Source organism: Pipra filicauda, unplaced genomic scaffold (genome assembly GCF_003945595.2).
Source record: "Pipra filicauda isolate LSUMZ 115617 unplaced genomic scaffold, ASM394559v2 scaffold356_size1356884_pilon, whole genome shotgun sequence".
Taxonomy (NCBI): domain Eukaryota; kingdom Metazoa; phylum Chordata; class Aves; order Passeriformes; family Pipridae; genus Pipra; species Pipra filicauda.
The window spans coordinates 90,616-105,040 of NW_024104483.1; the positions used below are offsets into that span (position 1 = coordinate 90,616).

Sequence of the window (14,425 nt, forward strand, 5' to 3'; positions counted from 1 at the left end):
TTTTAAAAGCAAGGATAAAACAATCTTTTCTCTGTTATTTGGGAGGTTAAGGACAAATTTTTGATTGTAATTTGTTGTAGAAACTCTGCAAATGAAGAGCCAGACCCACTTAAATTGACCAGGATGCTGTTCTGCAAGCTGCTGCTGATGTGCATATGGAAGAGGAAGAACTTTTGGTTCCTGCCCATATAAACTTGGAGGGCTTCGTTATGTCTTTTGCTATAAAAGTAAATAAAAAAATACTTTTCCTTAGATAAAAAATTCCCTTGTAAGCTCAGCTTATGTTTCAAAGCAATAAAGAATTATTCAGGGGTATGAACTTGAACTTCTAAGACTGCAGTCCACACCATCTAATAACTAGTACCTGTCTTTACTCCAAAACTGAATTTCTTCACCTTGAGCTGAGAAGTCCCTGTTTTTTGGAGTAAAAACTTCTTTCTTTTAAGGCAGGAAAGACTGAAAGATATGCAAGAGTGAAAGCAAGCATCTTGTGCAAATGCATGGCATGATATCAGAACTTTGAAGCTGTTTGGAAGAAAGAGCTTCTACACAATGACCTTGCTTGTTTGTTTTTGTGAATCCCAGGGGAGACTTGAAATCACCTTTTACAAACTGAAGAACCTATGCTCTGAGGCATTTACCAAGATACTCCAGAGCTGGTCCTTCAAGCCAAGGGCAGGGGAAAGGGGTTCAGTTCTTAGAAGTGTTCAGAGCTATTCATCTGCAGATAAGCTACTCCTCCTTCCCCATATTAAAATATGGGGACCCCATACTACAGTATGTGAACCCCCTATTACAGATAGTAAGAGCTTTAACAGAGATAACTGAACCTTGAAGACAGGAAATAAATAAACATTTGTGTAAACGTTTAGTAAAACAAATAGTCATCAGTGTGCTACCTAAAGAAGCTTTTTACAAAGCAAAGAGGAAAATGTGTAGGAGGATGATGAAGACTAATGGCAGAGAGGATAAGTGAAAGTATAGAGATGGGATACTAATAATAATTTGTTTTGTCTGACTGGGTCTCATAGCAAATATTCAGAAGTGCTTAATATAAATTACACAGCAGAAGGCCTGAAGGCCTTTATTGACTTCATGGATGCTGTGGACCTGTCCGTATCATGATGATCATGATTCAGATAAAGCCTATGTTCCAAGGTTGAACATATTAAGGATTTTTTTCTTTCTCAAATATTATTCTGAGGATGAATAATTCTGACAGACACTAAATTACTAATATTTACTGGATGACAGGTTGGAAGTCTCCAGTATACCTGCTGCATAAACCAGGCTGACCAGGTTCACAAAATACTTGGAGAGAACAAACTGGAGACAGAGATATCTCCTCCCCAGACTAGCGTACTGGAGGCACAGGTCTTGTGGGAAAACAAGCTGATCATTAGTTCTCAGGGATGCAGAGAAGTATTCACAGGACCTTACCAAACTTTAGGAAGAACAGAGCTGTGTTACAGCCTCTCAATTTACTTAAAAATTCCCTTTCTATTAGTATAACATTTTCAGCTGAGATTAAGGAATGCTCTGCTCTGGTTTTACCTGGCTGGATTCCCATGCTGGGCACAGTTCCTAGAGGGAGGAATCAGTCATTCACTCAGGCAGACCTATCAAGTAATGTCAGAGGAGTCCAGGACCCCATCCACCAGAACCTAATCTAAGGTTATGGGACATTGAGGCTTGTCACTAGCAAACTTGTGACCCAAAAGGAGCCAAAAGCACAAATGTCTTGAACTGTGACACTTGGTTTATAGCCACATATTCCCTTTAATACCACCTTGTTTGCAAAGTTCTTCTGATATGACTATTTACAGCACATTTTGCTCCTTTTCTAATCCATTAAGTTGACAATCATTAAAGGTAGAGCAACCAACCTTCCCAAAGTTTTGTTTCTATTCAGTATTTGTGTAGGAACTACTTTTTAGAAGCAGTTCTCCAGCAGGCTCATTCTAGACTGCTGTGGGTACTGTTTTTTAACAGACAATTAGAGAATTATTTGGGTTGGAAAAGACCCTTAAGATCATCAGTTCCAACCGTTAACCCAGCATTGCCAAGTTCACCACTAAACCACTTCCCCAGGTACCATGGTTACACTCCAGGGAAGCATGTTCCAGTGCTTGGCAATCCTTTAGATGAAAAAATTTTTCATAATATCAAATCTAAAGCTCCCCTCCAACTTGAGGCCATTTCCACTTGTCCTGTTATTTGTTACTTGGAATATGCGACCAACTCCCACCTGGCTACAACCTTCTTTGAGGTAGTTGTAGAGAGGGAAAAGGTCTCCCCCGAGCCTCTTCTTCTCTAGGTTAAACACCCCCAGCTCGCTTAGCTGCTCCTCATCAGACTTGTGCTCCAGACCTTCACCAGCTCACTGTCCTTCTCTGGACTTGCTCCAGCACCTCAATGTCCTTCTGGAATTGAGGGGCTCAAAGCTGAACACAGTATTTGAGGTGTGGCCTCACCAGTGCCAAATACAGGGTGACAATCACTGCCCTGGTTCTGCTGGCCACACTATTTCTGATACAGGCCAGGATGCCATTGGCCAATGGCGACCTGGGCACACTGCTGGCTCACGTTCAGCAGTTGTCAACCAGCACCCCCAAGTTCTTTTCCACTGTTCAGCTTTCCAGCTACTCCGTCCCAAGCCTGTAGGGCTGCGCATGGGACTGTTGTGATCCAAATGCAGGATCTGGCACTTGGCCCTGTTGAACCTCATATCACTAGCCTTGGCCCATTGATCCAATCTGTCCCTCTGTAGAGCCTTTCAGCAGATCAACTTTCCTGCCCAACTTGGAAGCAAGCTGACTGACAGTGCACTTGATCCCCTTGCCCAGATCATTGATAAAGATATTAGACAGATCTGGACCCAATACTGAGCCCTGTGGAAAACCACTTGTGACAGCCACCAGCTTCATTCAAGTCCATTCAGCACAAGAAGAGTGGTTTGGCCCAAATTTAGGCAACTGCTCAATTTGATGGATTTTACAAAGCTCTCAAGGCAGCCTGTCTCTATTATGCAGATTTCCTCCCAGCCACAAACACAGCCACAGTAAAATCTTTCATGCAATAGTACTCCCCATGGCACTAGTTAGTGAAAACTGTTTGCAGAGAAATTGTCCCTTTCGTTGTCTCAGTTCCAACTCACCCCCCAGGAGAAATCAGTGTAGGGCGGGAGGAGAGTGGGAAACAACCTGATTCAGGTATGCAGAGAGAGTGGGCAGGTGGGATATCCTGCCAGGTGTGAAGGAATTGGTCACAGGGGGGTCTGGGTACATGGCTATACACTTGCTTACACAGTGAAAAGCTCACCTGAACCATATATTGCAGGGGGTCCTGGTGGGCCAGGTGGGCCAGGTGGGCCAGGAGGTCCAATTTTTCCATAACCTGGTAAGCCAGGTAAGCCAGGTAACCCTGGAGGTCCTCTGGGTCCAACAACTGAGTCTCCTTTTGGTCCCTGTAGGTGATGAAAAGTATTTCCTTGAATGTATTGGTTTCACTACTGCAGGGCCATGATCTCTGGTGGCAACATTTTCTGAATGCCTGCCAGCACACTGCCATTTAGACATGAGTTTGTGTGTAATTTTCTTCAAGGAGGCATGGATATAATGGAAAAAGAAAATTTTAACCAGGGAGATGGTTCTCAGCAACGTGGACTAGCTCCAACGGGGTTTTTGAAGGTGGTCTTGCTAATCTAACACAACAAGACCACCTTCAAAAAGTGGCTGAATTTCACAGGAATGATCCAGATTGGTACACACTGGACTTTTCATTCATATTTTTGGATTGCTAGGAAAATAAGATTAATTATTTAGGTGGCCAATAATTTTCAAGTCAGCCTGTGACTAATTTTATATGGCCTATTTTGGCATTTATGGGAATATAACTAGTAGCATCAAAAATTATATATACTCCTTTGATTTGTAATGCTGTTATAGCATGATCTACATACTGAGGTAGTTATATTAGACAGACGAGCACAGCGTTACATCAATATTTCATAGCAAATTAATTCTGTGCACAACAGTGAAGTGTGTGTGCTTACACTTAATGCAACATTCTCCTAATGCTTAGCATATGAGTTTTTCTATAGTTCTTAGTATCATCTTGATGTTTGTATCTTTTTAGTGCTTTCTAAATTAAAACAATGGGTACTCACAAATATTCATATTCTACAATTTGTGTGACTTACAACTAATCCTGGTCTTCCAGGTGGTCCAGGAGGTCCTGTCAAAAAACCCCCTCCATTTGGTTCTCCTTTTTCTCCTTTTACACCAGTGACTCCGTTGTCTCCTTTTTCACCCTTTAAAGATAAAATATTTTAAAACATTGAGCTGAGATCAGAACTCAATGCACTGATCTTTTAAAGTTACATGAAATCTCTGAGCTTAATAAAGAAAAGCATCTGCATGAAATCTTTTTAACATCCTTCTTCTGTGATATGGGATAAAAAGGAATGCTTTTTCTATCGAGGCTGAAAGGCTCTCAGGGCTAGGAGAGGTGGGGTTAGGTGGAGGCAGAGAAAATGCCTCTGTTGCTGTTTCCTGCTATTTTTCCCAGCAAAACCTTGTTCTGTGCTGTAGCTGAAGGCAAAGAGGAAGTCGAAGGAAGCATAAAAGCCTGGCTTTCTGCTTTTCTCCATCACGAAGGAAAAAGCAAAGCAAGATTGACATGGAAAAGAGAGGTATTTGAATATATGTGGCAAAGTGAAGATTACAGTGCATATGATGAGAGAGGTGGGTGGAGATGTGTACCAGGAAAACAAAACAGACACCACATAAAATTGCAGACACATTGAACTGTATGTCTTCTGTCCTCCATCGCTGATTATCAGTTAGTTTGGGAAACAATGGGTGAGAAGAAGCATTTAAATACTAAACCATTATCTCTTTGTGCAAAATTAACCACAGCAGTCGTACATTCCTTCCTCCCCTTCGTTTATCTGATGGTTTATTTCCTTCATTTTTTTTTTCTACTTTGTTTCACGTCTCTGAGATATAAACCTTTGAATAGAAGAGGCAAACGACAAAGCAAGAATGGCAGGTATCTGTAGACAGCCAGGGGAGATGGATGTGTGCAGCTCCTCCTCCAACTTTTAGTCTTTTTAGTATCCCAGTAAACAGGACTAAAGCTTTCTGTACGGCAGGCCATTTTGGAAAATGAAAAATGAGTTCTTTGCAACTAATGCTGTAAAGCTACAGACATTACACTATAAGGTCAAAGAAGCCATACCCGCTTTGCCATGCATACATGGGGAACTTTATATCATAGGAATCTTAGGTGCACTCCACCAGGCAGAAACAAAATCCAGAAACCAGACAGCACTTAAGAGTCCTTCAAGGAGACTGTCAGCACACCACTTTTGAAGGCATCATTTAGTGATAACTTGATTCAATTTTTTTCAAATCTTCTACTGATAAAGAGCCTTGTTCACTTAAAAACATTTAAAATAGTATCATATTGTTATTCATTTTTTAAGCCACTTGAAGCAATCAGGAGAATAATAGAACAGAGAGAGACCAGATACATCTTTGTTGTAAAAGCTTCCAGGAAAAGTAGTTTCCATAATTTGATTTTATTCAGTGTGCTTAAAAGATAAATAGCATGACATGGAAGTGATTTCCACGCTCCCCAGCCCCCCTGCCCAATGTTCTAGGAGCCCATTAGGTAATGGATGTCTCTTACCTGAGCTGGCATGGAAACAAAAGCATTCATTTAAGGCAGATATGTTAGGTAACAGTGAATTATGACTCACTTTAATACCACTGGGAAGGTAAAAAGCCTCAGTAAAAAAGTTTATTTCAGTAATAAAGTTTTTTTTCAAAAGTAATCTTTATATACTACTGACAACGGACAGCTCTATGTTTGAATTAAACCTGCCTATGCATCTGGAGTTTAAGAAATTAATATAATTTGTAACTGTTCTTATCTGTTTTTTGTATTTCACTATGTTACACTGTTTTATGCTTAATTTATAGTAAAGTACACTTTTAAAAAAAACTTAACAGACCTCAAACACAAATGGGATATAATTACCTTTATGCTATTAATAAAGTGGCTGAAATATGATGGAGGCAGAGGTGGACCTGAAAAATGAAGAAAATACGATAATTAACTGTAATTTTCTTTTTAAAAGCATTGCTTAGGGTATTATTGGTTTAGGAGTTTAAAGGAAAACTATTTACACTAATAGCGTTAACCTTTAAATCAAACAGATATTTTTAGTTTGGTTTCCTAACAAAGCAAGACTTACATGCCCTATGTCACTCCTCTACCTTAATAACTTCTGAATCTGACTGTGAATTTCAGATAAATTAGCAAAAAAGAAGGCTCAAATATGAAAAATTCTGTTTTCTGACAACATAGCAGCTTGGAAGAGGGGTGAAAGAAAAGCATTCAAGTTAACACCTTTGATGGAAACCAAGGTAAAAGAGAAGTTTTTCATATGTTTTGCTGGTAGTGCGGTGATCCATCAGTACTTGTGTGGTCTTTCATGCCAAGACAGTACCATAGCTGACAAGAGAAAGCCATGGTGTTGCTGCCGTGCTGCTGGTTGTATAATAACTGTTCCTTGACATTTGTCTGCAATGAAAACCAATATCGGATTCAATGATTATACCACCTGTGTTGCGTTGTCTGCCAATGGTGGTCAGCCAAAGCTGTCAAGCCAGCACAAAAAGTCTAAAAAGCCTTCAAATATTATCTGTTTGGCATAGACTTGGAAAAAAACTCTCAAACTATTTTACAGCTCTCCATAACAGTTCAATGCATTTTCCTCAAATGTGTTCTGATTAATTTCTGAGATCTTTGGGTCCAGCCATAGGGCTCATATCTCAGTATGTCACCTCAGATAAAATTAAGTCAAGCAGACATTTTGTACATCTGCACTGTGGAACAGAAATGTATTCCCAGTATGGCAGCTATTTAGATTTTATTCCAACCCCACCAGTTACAGCTTTCTGTAGTGATCCATGTGAGGGGAAGGGGATGGAGAGGTGGAATGGAATGGTAGGTGGTCTTCATAGAATGACCAGGAAGCAGACTAGGCCTGAACAAGTTACATGAAGCCCATGTGAGTTTAGTTTGTTAGTACAGACAGCCAGAGAAGTTTGACTGATATGGTTTCTCAAAGGGCAAACCTAGTCCAGCTTTCTTCTGTAAGACATTCAGTAGAGGCCTGGTAGGCAATTTCTGGCAGGACCTTTAGGGATCTTAGCACTAGCCAGAGGGAAACATACTTTGTTGAGTGGCTTCTGCTAGCAGACCAGACATTTTCATTTCTCTTTGTTTTCAGATGTTACTGCATGGACTAAGTGCTAACAGCACTTTGCATGTGTATAATCAATGGCAAAATTATGCCCTCCCAACAATCATAAAGTCATAGATCTTTGGTGAACTTTCTTTTAGAAAATGTGAAGCTACACTGCTTTCACACCTGGAGTCTGCCCTAGAAATTGACTTAGTCCCTGGAGCAAGAGAACTCACTTATTACCAGACCTAATGCTTGCCCAGCAAGAAGCCATCTTGCTTCACCACACTGATTTTCCTTTAGCTCCATTGTTTCCAGGATTCACAAAGAATCTCCTCCATACAGAAAAGAAGCTCTCCTTGTATACTTCTAAATGTGTTTTCTTTGCAGGCTCCAGACTGTGTTCCTCCAGCCAGAAAAATTGGGGTTGTGCTTGAGCACTGTACATGTGGTTGGAGCACAGCACCTGCGTTCCGGATAGTTACTACACCTGCCTCTATATGAAGTAGCTAAATAAAGCACAGCCAGCCATTTACTGACTTTTTGTGCTGGCCTCATATGTTTGCATGGTCTTGACTAATAGACCCTGTTTGTAGGGTTGGAGAGGAGATATTTTGTAAGAATTAAAAATAAATCCACTGCATGGACAAATATGACAGATCAGAAAGGTTTCTGGTTGCTGAAACTCAACAGATATTGTAGTGGAAAGAGTTTCTGTCACCTGCATCTCAAAAAAGGTTTTTAAAAAGATTCCTGTACTTCTATAATGCAACTTCTGGCTTGTGAATTTTCCCTGTCAATGATTATGTGGACATCTGTGAGACCTAGATAACTGGTTTGTATGAAAGATATTTTAGCAACTACATCAATAAGCAAGAACCAAACAGGAATATTTTTAGAGCAGCAACAGTATTGGTCTTAGTTAACATGCTTGAACTTGAAAAACATAGAAGCTAGCTAATCTATTGGATTTGGTCAGCAAACAAATGAATAAACCTCTGTTATTTTAGCTGAAAGGTGAATTAGTCTTCAGTCTAACCAGAATTCTTGTGTTATTTTTGCCAACCTTCACTAGCTGCAGTTTTACAGTAAGATTATAAGAATAACCATCTCATAATCCTCTCCCTATGAAGCACTTGAAATCATCAGGCAAAAATACTTGTGATACATTAATTTACATTCAATACAGAACCTGGAAAGGAATAGATGTTCATGGTGGATAAGCCAGCACAGAAGAGAAAATTTTCTTAATTTCTGTTTAGAATTTTGGATACCTGGTGGTCCTGGAGCACCTCTGTCTCCCTTTTCTCCTTTCAAGGGTGCTGAACTGTGTAGTCCCCAGGAATCTCTGTTTGCTTTAGCACCTGCCATAAAAGCATCACAAATTCATGAGAACTTGCAAACAGCAGAGACTATAGCAGTGACAACCAAACCACTGAAAGTGACAGCAGACTTTTCCATACATGTGGGGCACATGGCTCCTGCCCCTATATGATTGGCTTGTCTCACTCTTCTCATGATCATTGAATGGCTGCCCAATTTTCCTCTATCAACCCCAACATGTGCAAGACAGCTTCTCTCTTACAAGTAAATCTGTTACTCTCCTTTCCCCAACTACCTAGCCTAAGACCCTCTGAACAAACCTGTTCTTATTGCATTTGTGAATTTCACTGCAGCAAGTGCAGAAACAGTTCTTGAGTTATGACTGCACGTTGCATCCCACATCTTCTACTATGTCCAGACTACAAACCAAACCAATAAATGATAATATAGCTGTGCAGAATCACAGTCCTCTGACAGAGAACCTCTAAAATTAGATCTTGCAGGAACTGTGCTGCACTCCTCAAGATTTATAAATCTTTCTCACAGGCGCAGTCCTAGGCTCATGTTGAGACCAGACTAAGATACGATCTTACAGTTTCAACAGAAAAAGAAAGAAAACCCTTCCCTTCCCTTCCCTTCCCTTCCCTTCCCTTCCCTTCCCTTCCCTTCCCTTCCCTTCCCTTCCCTTCCCTTCCCTTCCCTTCCCTTCCCTTCCCGTCCCGTCCCTTCCCTTCCCGTCCCTTCCCTTCCCTTCCCTTCCCTTCCCTTCCCTTCCCTTCCCTTCCCTTCCCTTCCCTTCCCTTCCCTTCCCTTCCCTTCCCTTCCCGTCCCTTCCCTTCCCGTCCCTTCCCTTCCCTTCCCTTCCCTTCCCTTCCCTTCCCTTCCCTTCCCTTCCCTTCCCTTCCCTTCCCTTCCCCTTCCCCTTCCCCTTCCCCTTCCCTCCCCTTCCCCTTCCCCTTCCCCTTCCCCTTCCCCTTCCCCTTCCCCTCCCCCAAATCCAGTTATGCAATAGCCTAGAAAAAGCAAAAAGCACTTAACCATGAAAAACAGAAACAAACAAAAAGAGCTTATTTAAGCCAAGGTATAAGAATTACTCACCATATTCATTAAGAGGTTCTTGATTTCCAGGGTAGGGAGTGCTCACCTGCAGAAAAATAAATCTATTAATATCCATACACATTAAGCAATGGAAGTACATTTCCATGATAGTAAACATAATAACAACACTCTGGGATTATCTCCAGTTTGACAAGGTCTGAGCACTAGCTGATCAAGTTTTTTTGAGGATGGTGTGCTCTTTAACATGCAACATGCTTTCAGCAAAACATGCATTTTGGAGGCATCAGCAAATCCTACTCTCAGTTGTGCCAGTGAAGCATCAGAAAACTCAGTCTCCAAGAACAATTCTGAATTTACACCACTGTATTTGAAAGCAGGATTTGATTTTTGACTTTAGGATAACAGATTGTGTTTGTAATTTTTTCATCAGATCAGGGCTATGTTACGTCTGATGTTAACCTATGCTCCAGATGCATTGAGACCGCAACTGGGAGGTAGAAGCTATTCTAGTCTATCCTCTTCTGACACCAGCTACCTGTAACAGTGGGCATGCTACTTACCTCTGCTGCCTGTCTTCAAAATAGGGACAGTGCAAGAATTAAAATGTGGCAGAGTACTCGGAAGTCTTAGTACTAGGTAGTACTATTTACATTATTCTAAGCAAGTGTATGAAAAAAATGAAGTTGCTGCATCTCGCAAATCCTGCTGTATTAGCTCGTAGAAGTCTTACTCACATGGATAGCTCCATTAACTTCAGAAGTTCAGTTCCCATGAGGAAAACTGGTGGGGTTCAGTCTGTAGTTCTGTATCGACATTCATTTATGTAGGCATGAACAGCAGACTTCTTATCTATAAACTCGGATAGGTTTAGGAGATTATTCACAAATGTAGGATAAATCTATCTAGCATACTCAAGTGCACAAAGAGATGTTTATAAGTACACATTTCTATTACTTGTGCACATAAAAGTTACTGCTATTATTCACCAATTGTAACCTTCCTGAAAGGCGGCTTTTTATTATTATCTGTAATTCAGATAAAACAGGCTTGTTTCCTTTGAATCATTCCACAGAGAATCATAGGAGAGTTGAAGTTGAAAGGCATCTCTGGAGATTGTCTAGCCCAAAAGAAGATCATGTACATCAGGTTGTTCAAGGTCTCATCCAGTCAGGTTTCAGAGGTGAGGCTTACAGATACATATGTGATGATGGACATATGTGATTAACATACAAGAATGTCATACAGTGGGAATGAGAAGATTTAAGGGAGGAATTCAAAGAGGTAAAAAAATTGTGCTTGGAGGTGGTAGGCCAAAACTGCAGAAATAGCAAATTAGCATAGAGTAATGACTATTTATCATTAATTAAGAGAAAGTTCATAAGTTGAGATACATCTTTCTTCAGTAATAAGGTTAGGGTGATGATGAATATCAGTGCATCTAGTATAGTGTAAGTCAAGGGCTGTTTCTCTAAAATAAGTGAAAAGGAACTGGAATGGAAATTGGAGGAGGGGGTACAGTATTATTTTGAGATATACTGTTTAACAGAAAAGTAGAATAGCCATCCTGCACATCACACTGTACAGGCTCTCAAAGACAGAATCTTTTCCAAGCACCTAACCCACAGCTTAACAGTATGATCTTACCCTAGGGAAAGTAGGTTCAGGACTGAACTCTGTTCACCATTCATTGTAGGGTACAATTTCCATGATTTATTAAACAAAAATTGCACCAGGGTGTTCTGAAAATATGAAACCTTTCCCTTTTATTTTCACACTATGTGTGAAACTGCAGGTCCTTTGAAGGTAACGAAGGCTTTGTCATTCCCTTTGGAAAGCAGGGGCAGAGCTTCACCTGTTGCCATTCTCGAGATAATAAATGTTTATATGTGAATAGACTGCATTTGAGGATCAAATAAAGAACATGACCTTTCTTTTCTGATGCATCTTTCAGGCCACAATGAAATACGTAATAAATCTTATTTTGGACAGGGAAATGAAAATGGCTAAAGACATAACAACATTTGTTGTTATGGGGACAGTATTTATATATACAACCAAAAAATATGTGTACCTGTATGCATACACATTCAGCTCCACAAAGCAGCTCTTAAACCATGGAAACACAAGCTTTGAAAGGCATTAAAAGTGTTAGAACAACGAAGTAATCAAAGTGCTTTAAGCAAAAGAGTATAGTGTTTGTAGTTCTGTTATATATTTTATATATGGATAAGTTCGGCTATCTAAACACTTGAAAATCCATTATCTTGAGGAACAGGTAAAACACATCCCTGGTGCAAAGCAGAAGGCAGGGGGAGAAAAGCTGCAAAGCTGCCATGTTTAGGTGTATAGTTGCTTTGGTTACATTCTGTCATGGCCATGCATTCTGCTAAGAGCAGATTCTGTGCGTGACTTACTGGCATTTTGCAATGAGGTCTGGGAGGGACTGGGAAAACTGTCTATTGAAAACAGGAGGAAAATTATTTTCATGAGCACAGGTATAATACAGCAGGTAACACACTATATAGATCTAATAGAGATGATGGACAAAACCTGGAAACAAAATCAGCACCTCCCTAGCAGAGAGCCCAGCTTGCTGCCAGGTCTGTCATCAGGTCTCTCTTTGGGGGGGTGGGGGAGGGCAAAACCTTTTCATGACAGTGGCTTAGATTATGAAACTTTTTTCTCTGCACACAAGCAAGGTCACCCACTGTAAACTGTGTTGCCTGAAACAAGTTTTGATATTTCCCTTTGCAAACTGCTACTAGGGCAGCACATTTCTGCTACAGAGATAGACCAGTCACTGCTCTCCAGTTGTACTTACTCCTTTGATATAAAGTATACGTCCTGGAGGTCCAGGGGGCCCTGGGGGTCCAGGCAAGCCAGGAGGGCCCTGGTAAGAGAAAGTGAAAGAAGGAAGATAAAAAAAAAATCAAACCCAACCCCAAACTGGAAACCCCAAAGCACTATAAAATTGAAACTCAATTAAAGACAGTGGATCTCTCATCCAAGGAAAATCAGGTATTCTACAGTGATCTAGGATTCTCAAGACTGCTAAGATTCATATATTTTCAGGTGCTAGTCAGATAAGTATGTTGATAATTAGCACCTCCAAGGAACCCTGCTAGACTGGAGGCATGACTGCTCTTTAAAAAAAAATGTATGTCAACTCTTTACTGTGTCATTTGAAAACCCGGCACAATACCATGTTCATCTTTCAGTCCACATCAATGGAACTTTCTGTGAGGTGACATGTGTCATCTCATCAATAATTAGAGATCCATCAGATTTTATCTTCCCTGAGCACTCCAGGAAGGACTAAAAGAACATGTAGCCTGTTTTGTTTGCTTATTTGCTTTAACTTGTCAGCCTGAGGTACTTCACCTAGTTGTACTTGCTATAAGAGTTTTTGTTTGGTTAAAGCAGACAATCCAGAAAATGAACTTTATTATTGTTTGAAGATGTGAAGGAATGTAAAATCTACTTTAATATTTTCTGCTAATGGGTAGTCACCTTTTCCGTCATTTTCTTCCTATTAGAATTTGTCTAATTTGTCTGTTTTCACCTTCCAGCAACTAAATTTCTATTTATAACTTTTTCTAGAGGTATAAGCAACCTTCAGTGCCTGGTCTTTTTTTTCTGTGAAGATACTTAGATGCTCACGAATTCTCAGTCTCCCTGTTACTCAAACAAAGCAATATAATCTCACTTCTATTTATTGTCCAGATAGACAAGATGCTTGTGCTTTGCACTTTGTGGGCCATATATTTTTTTCTTTTGAACAAAGTAGAACTAGAGGCTTCATACAACAGAATTCATTTAAAAAAAGTGTTCTACTGAAATACAGCTACACTGATTCTATGCTAACACAGTAAAATACCTTTGTCTTTTCTTTCAGCATTATTTCTGATGCAGATGAAATATCATTAGCAGCTGCTGTAGTATGGGTACCCATTTTTCTAGCTCAGATTGCCCCATAACATCAGAACAACCACACAAATTACTCTGCTATAGTGAAACTTATTGCTTATACTCAGCAGTGTTAGTTGTTGTGTGGTCCAGTCTCCAGACTTGCAGCACCAGGAGCTTGGTTCACCACCTGTCATTCCATAATTACAGGTTGTAGGTGAGCATGGATATACTATCCTCTATGCAAAGGTCATTATTTTGGATACATGTATATGGCAACTAAAGCAGGTAGTAGGTATTAGCGAGTATCTCCTTGTTAGTAAAGTAAATACCACTTTGCTATGATATGCTTAAGTGCTGTTTGTACCCGTGCTGGATAGCTAAGAGCCTATGGCAGTATCTTCACACTGTGAGTGGACATACAGGTGGCCTGGATCACGAAGTCCTTGATATATATAAAAGAATTGAAATCCCAGATCATTTGCTATTTGAACCAGTTATGCAAGCAGTGAATCACACACACAGCTGTTATGCCTGGGAGCTGATACAACTATGTATATCTGCAAGAACTGTCCAGATGGACCCAGAAGTTGACTTTTCAATGATTGCTGCTGGATAGGAAAAGTAACAGAAACATATAATTATTTCTAGATAATTTCAGGTTTTTAGTCCCATCATCAACTGAAAGGAATTAATATAAATCGGACTTCAGATTTTAACAGGTCTTTTTTCCAACTAATTGCAACATATAAGAACTTACATTAAATGCTTCACCTCGATCACCTTTCACACCTCTCAGTCCATTCAGTCCTGGACGGCCCTGAAATAAGTAGAAGTAGTTTAGTATGTGTCAGAAGCAAACTCATCTATCTTTATTCC

The 14,425-nt window shown here is 40.2% G+C and overlaps 1 protein-coding gene across 1 annotated transcript in view; it reads right to left on the reverse strand.

The window, feature by feature from the left end:
• LOC114001849 (collagen alpha-1(XV) chain-like) overlaps positions 1-14,425 on the reverse strand; it is a 125,951-nt gene that overhangs the window by 6,830 nt on the left and 104,696 nt on the right. Inside the window, exons 28-35 of the mRNA XM_027747395.2 lie at positions 14,307-14,366; positions 12,462-12,530; positions 12,055-12,096; positions 9,680-9,725; positions 8,533-8,622; positions 6,046-6,095; positions 4,202-4,312; positions 3,322-3,466 (exon numbers count right to left, since the gene is read on the reverse strand). Coding sequence (XP_027603196.2) covers positions 3,322-3,466; positions 4,202-4,312; positions 6,046-6,095; positions 8,533-8,622; positions 9,680-9,725; positions 12,055-12,096; positions 12,462-12,530; positions 14,307-14,366 — 613 coding nt within the window. The remainder of the gene's footprint in view (positions 1-3,321; positions 3,467-4,201; positions 4,313-6,045; positions 6,096-8,532; positions 8,623-9,679; positions 9,726-12,054; positions 12,097-12,461; positions 12,531-14,306; positions 14,367-14,425) is intronic.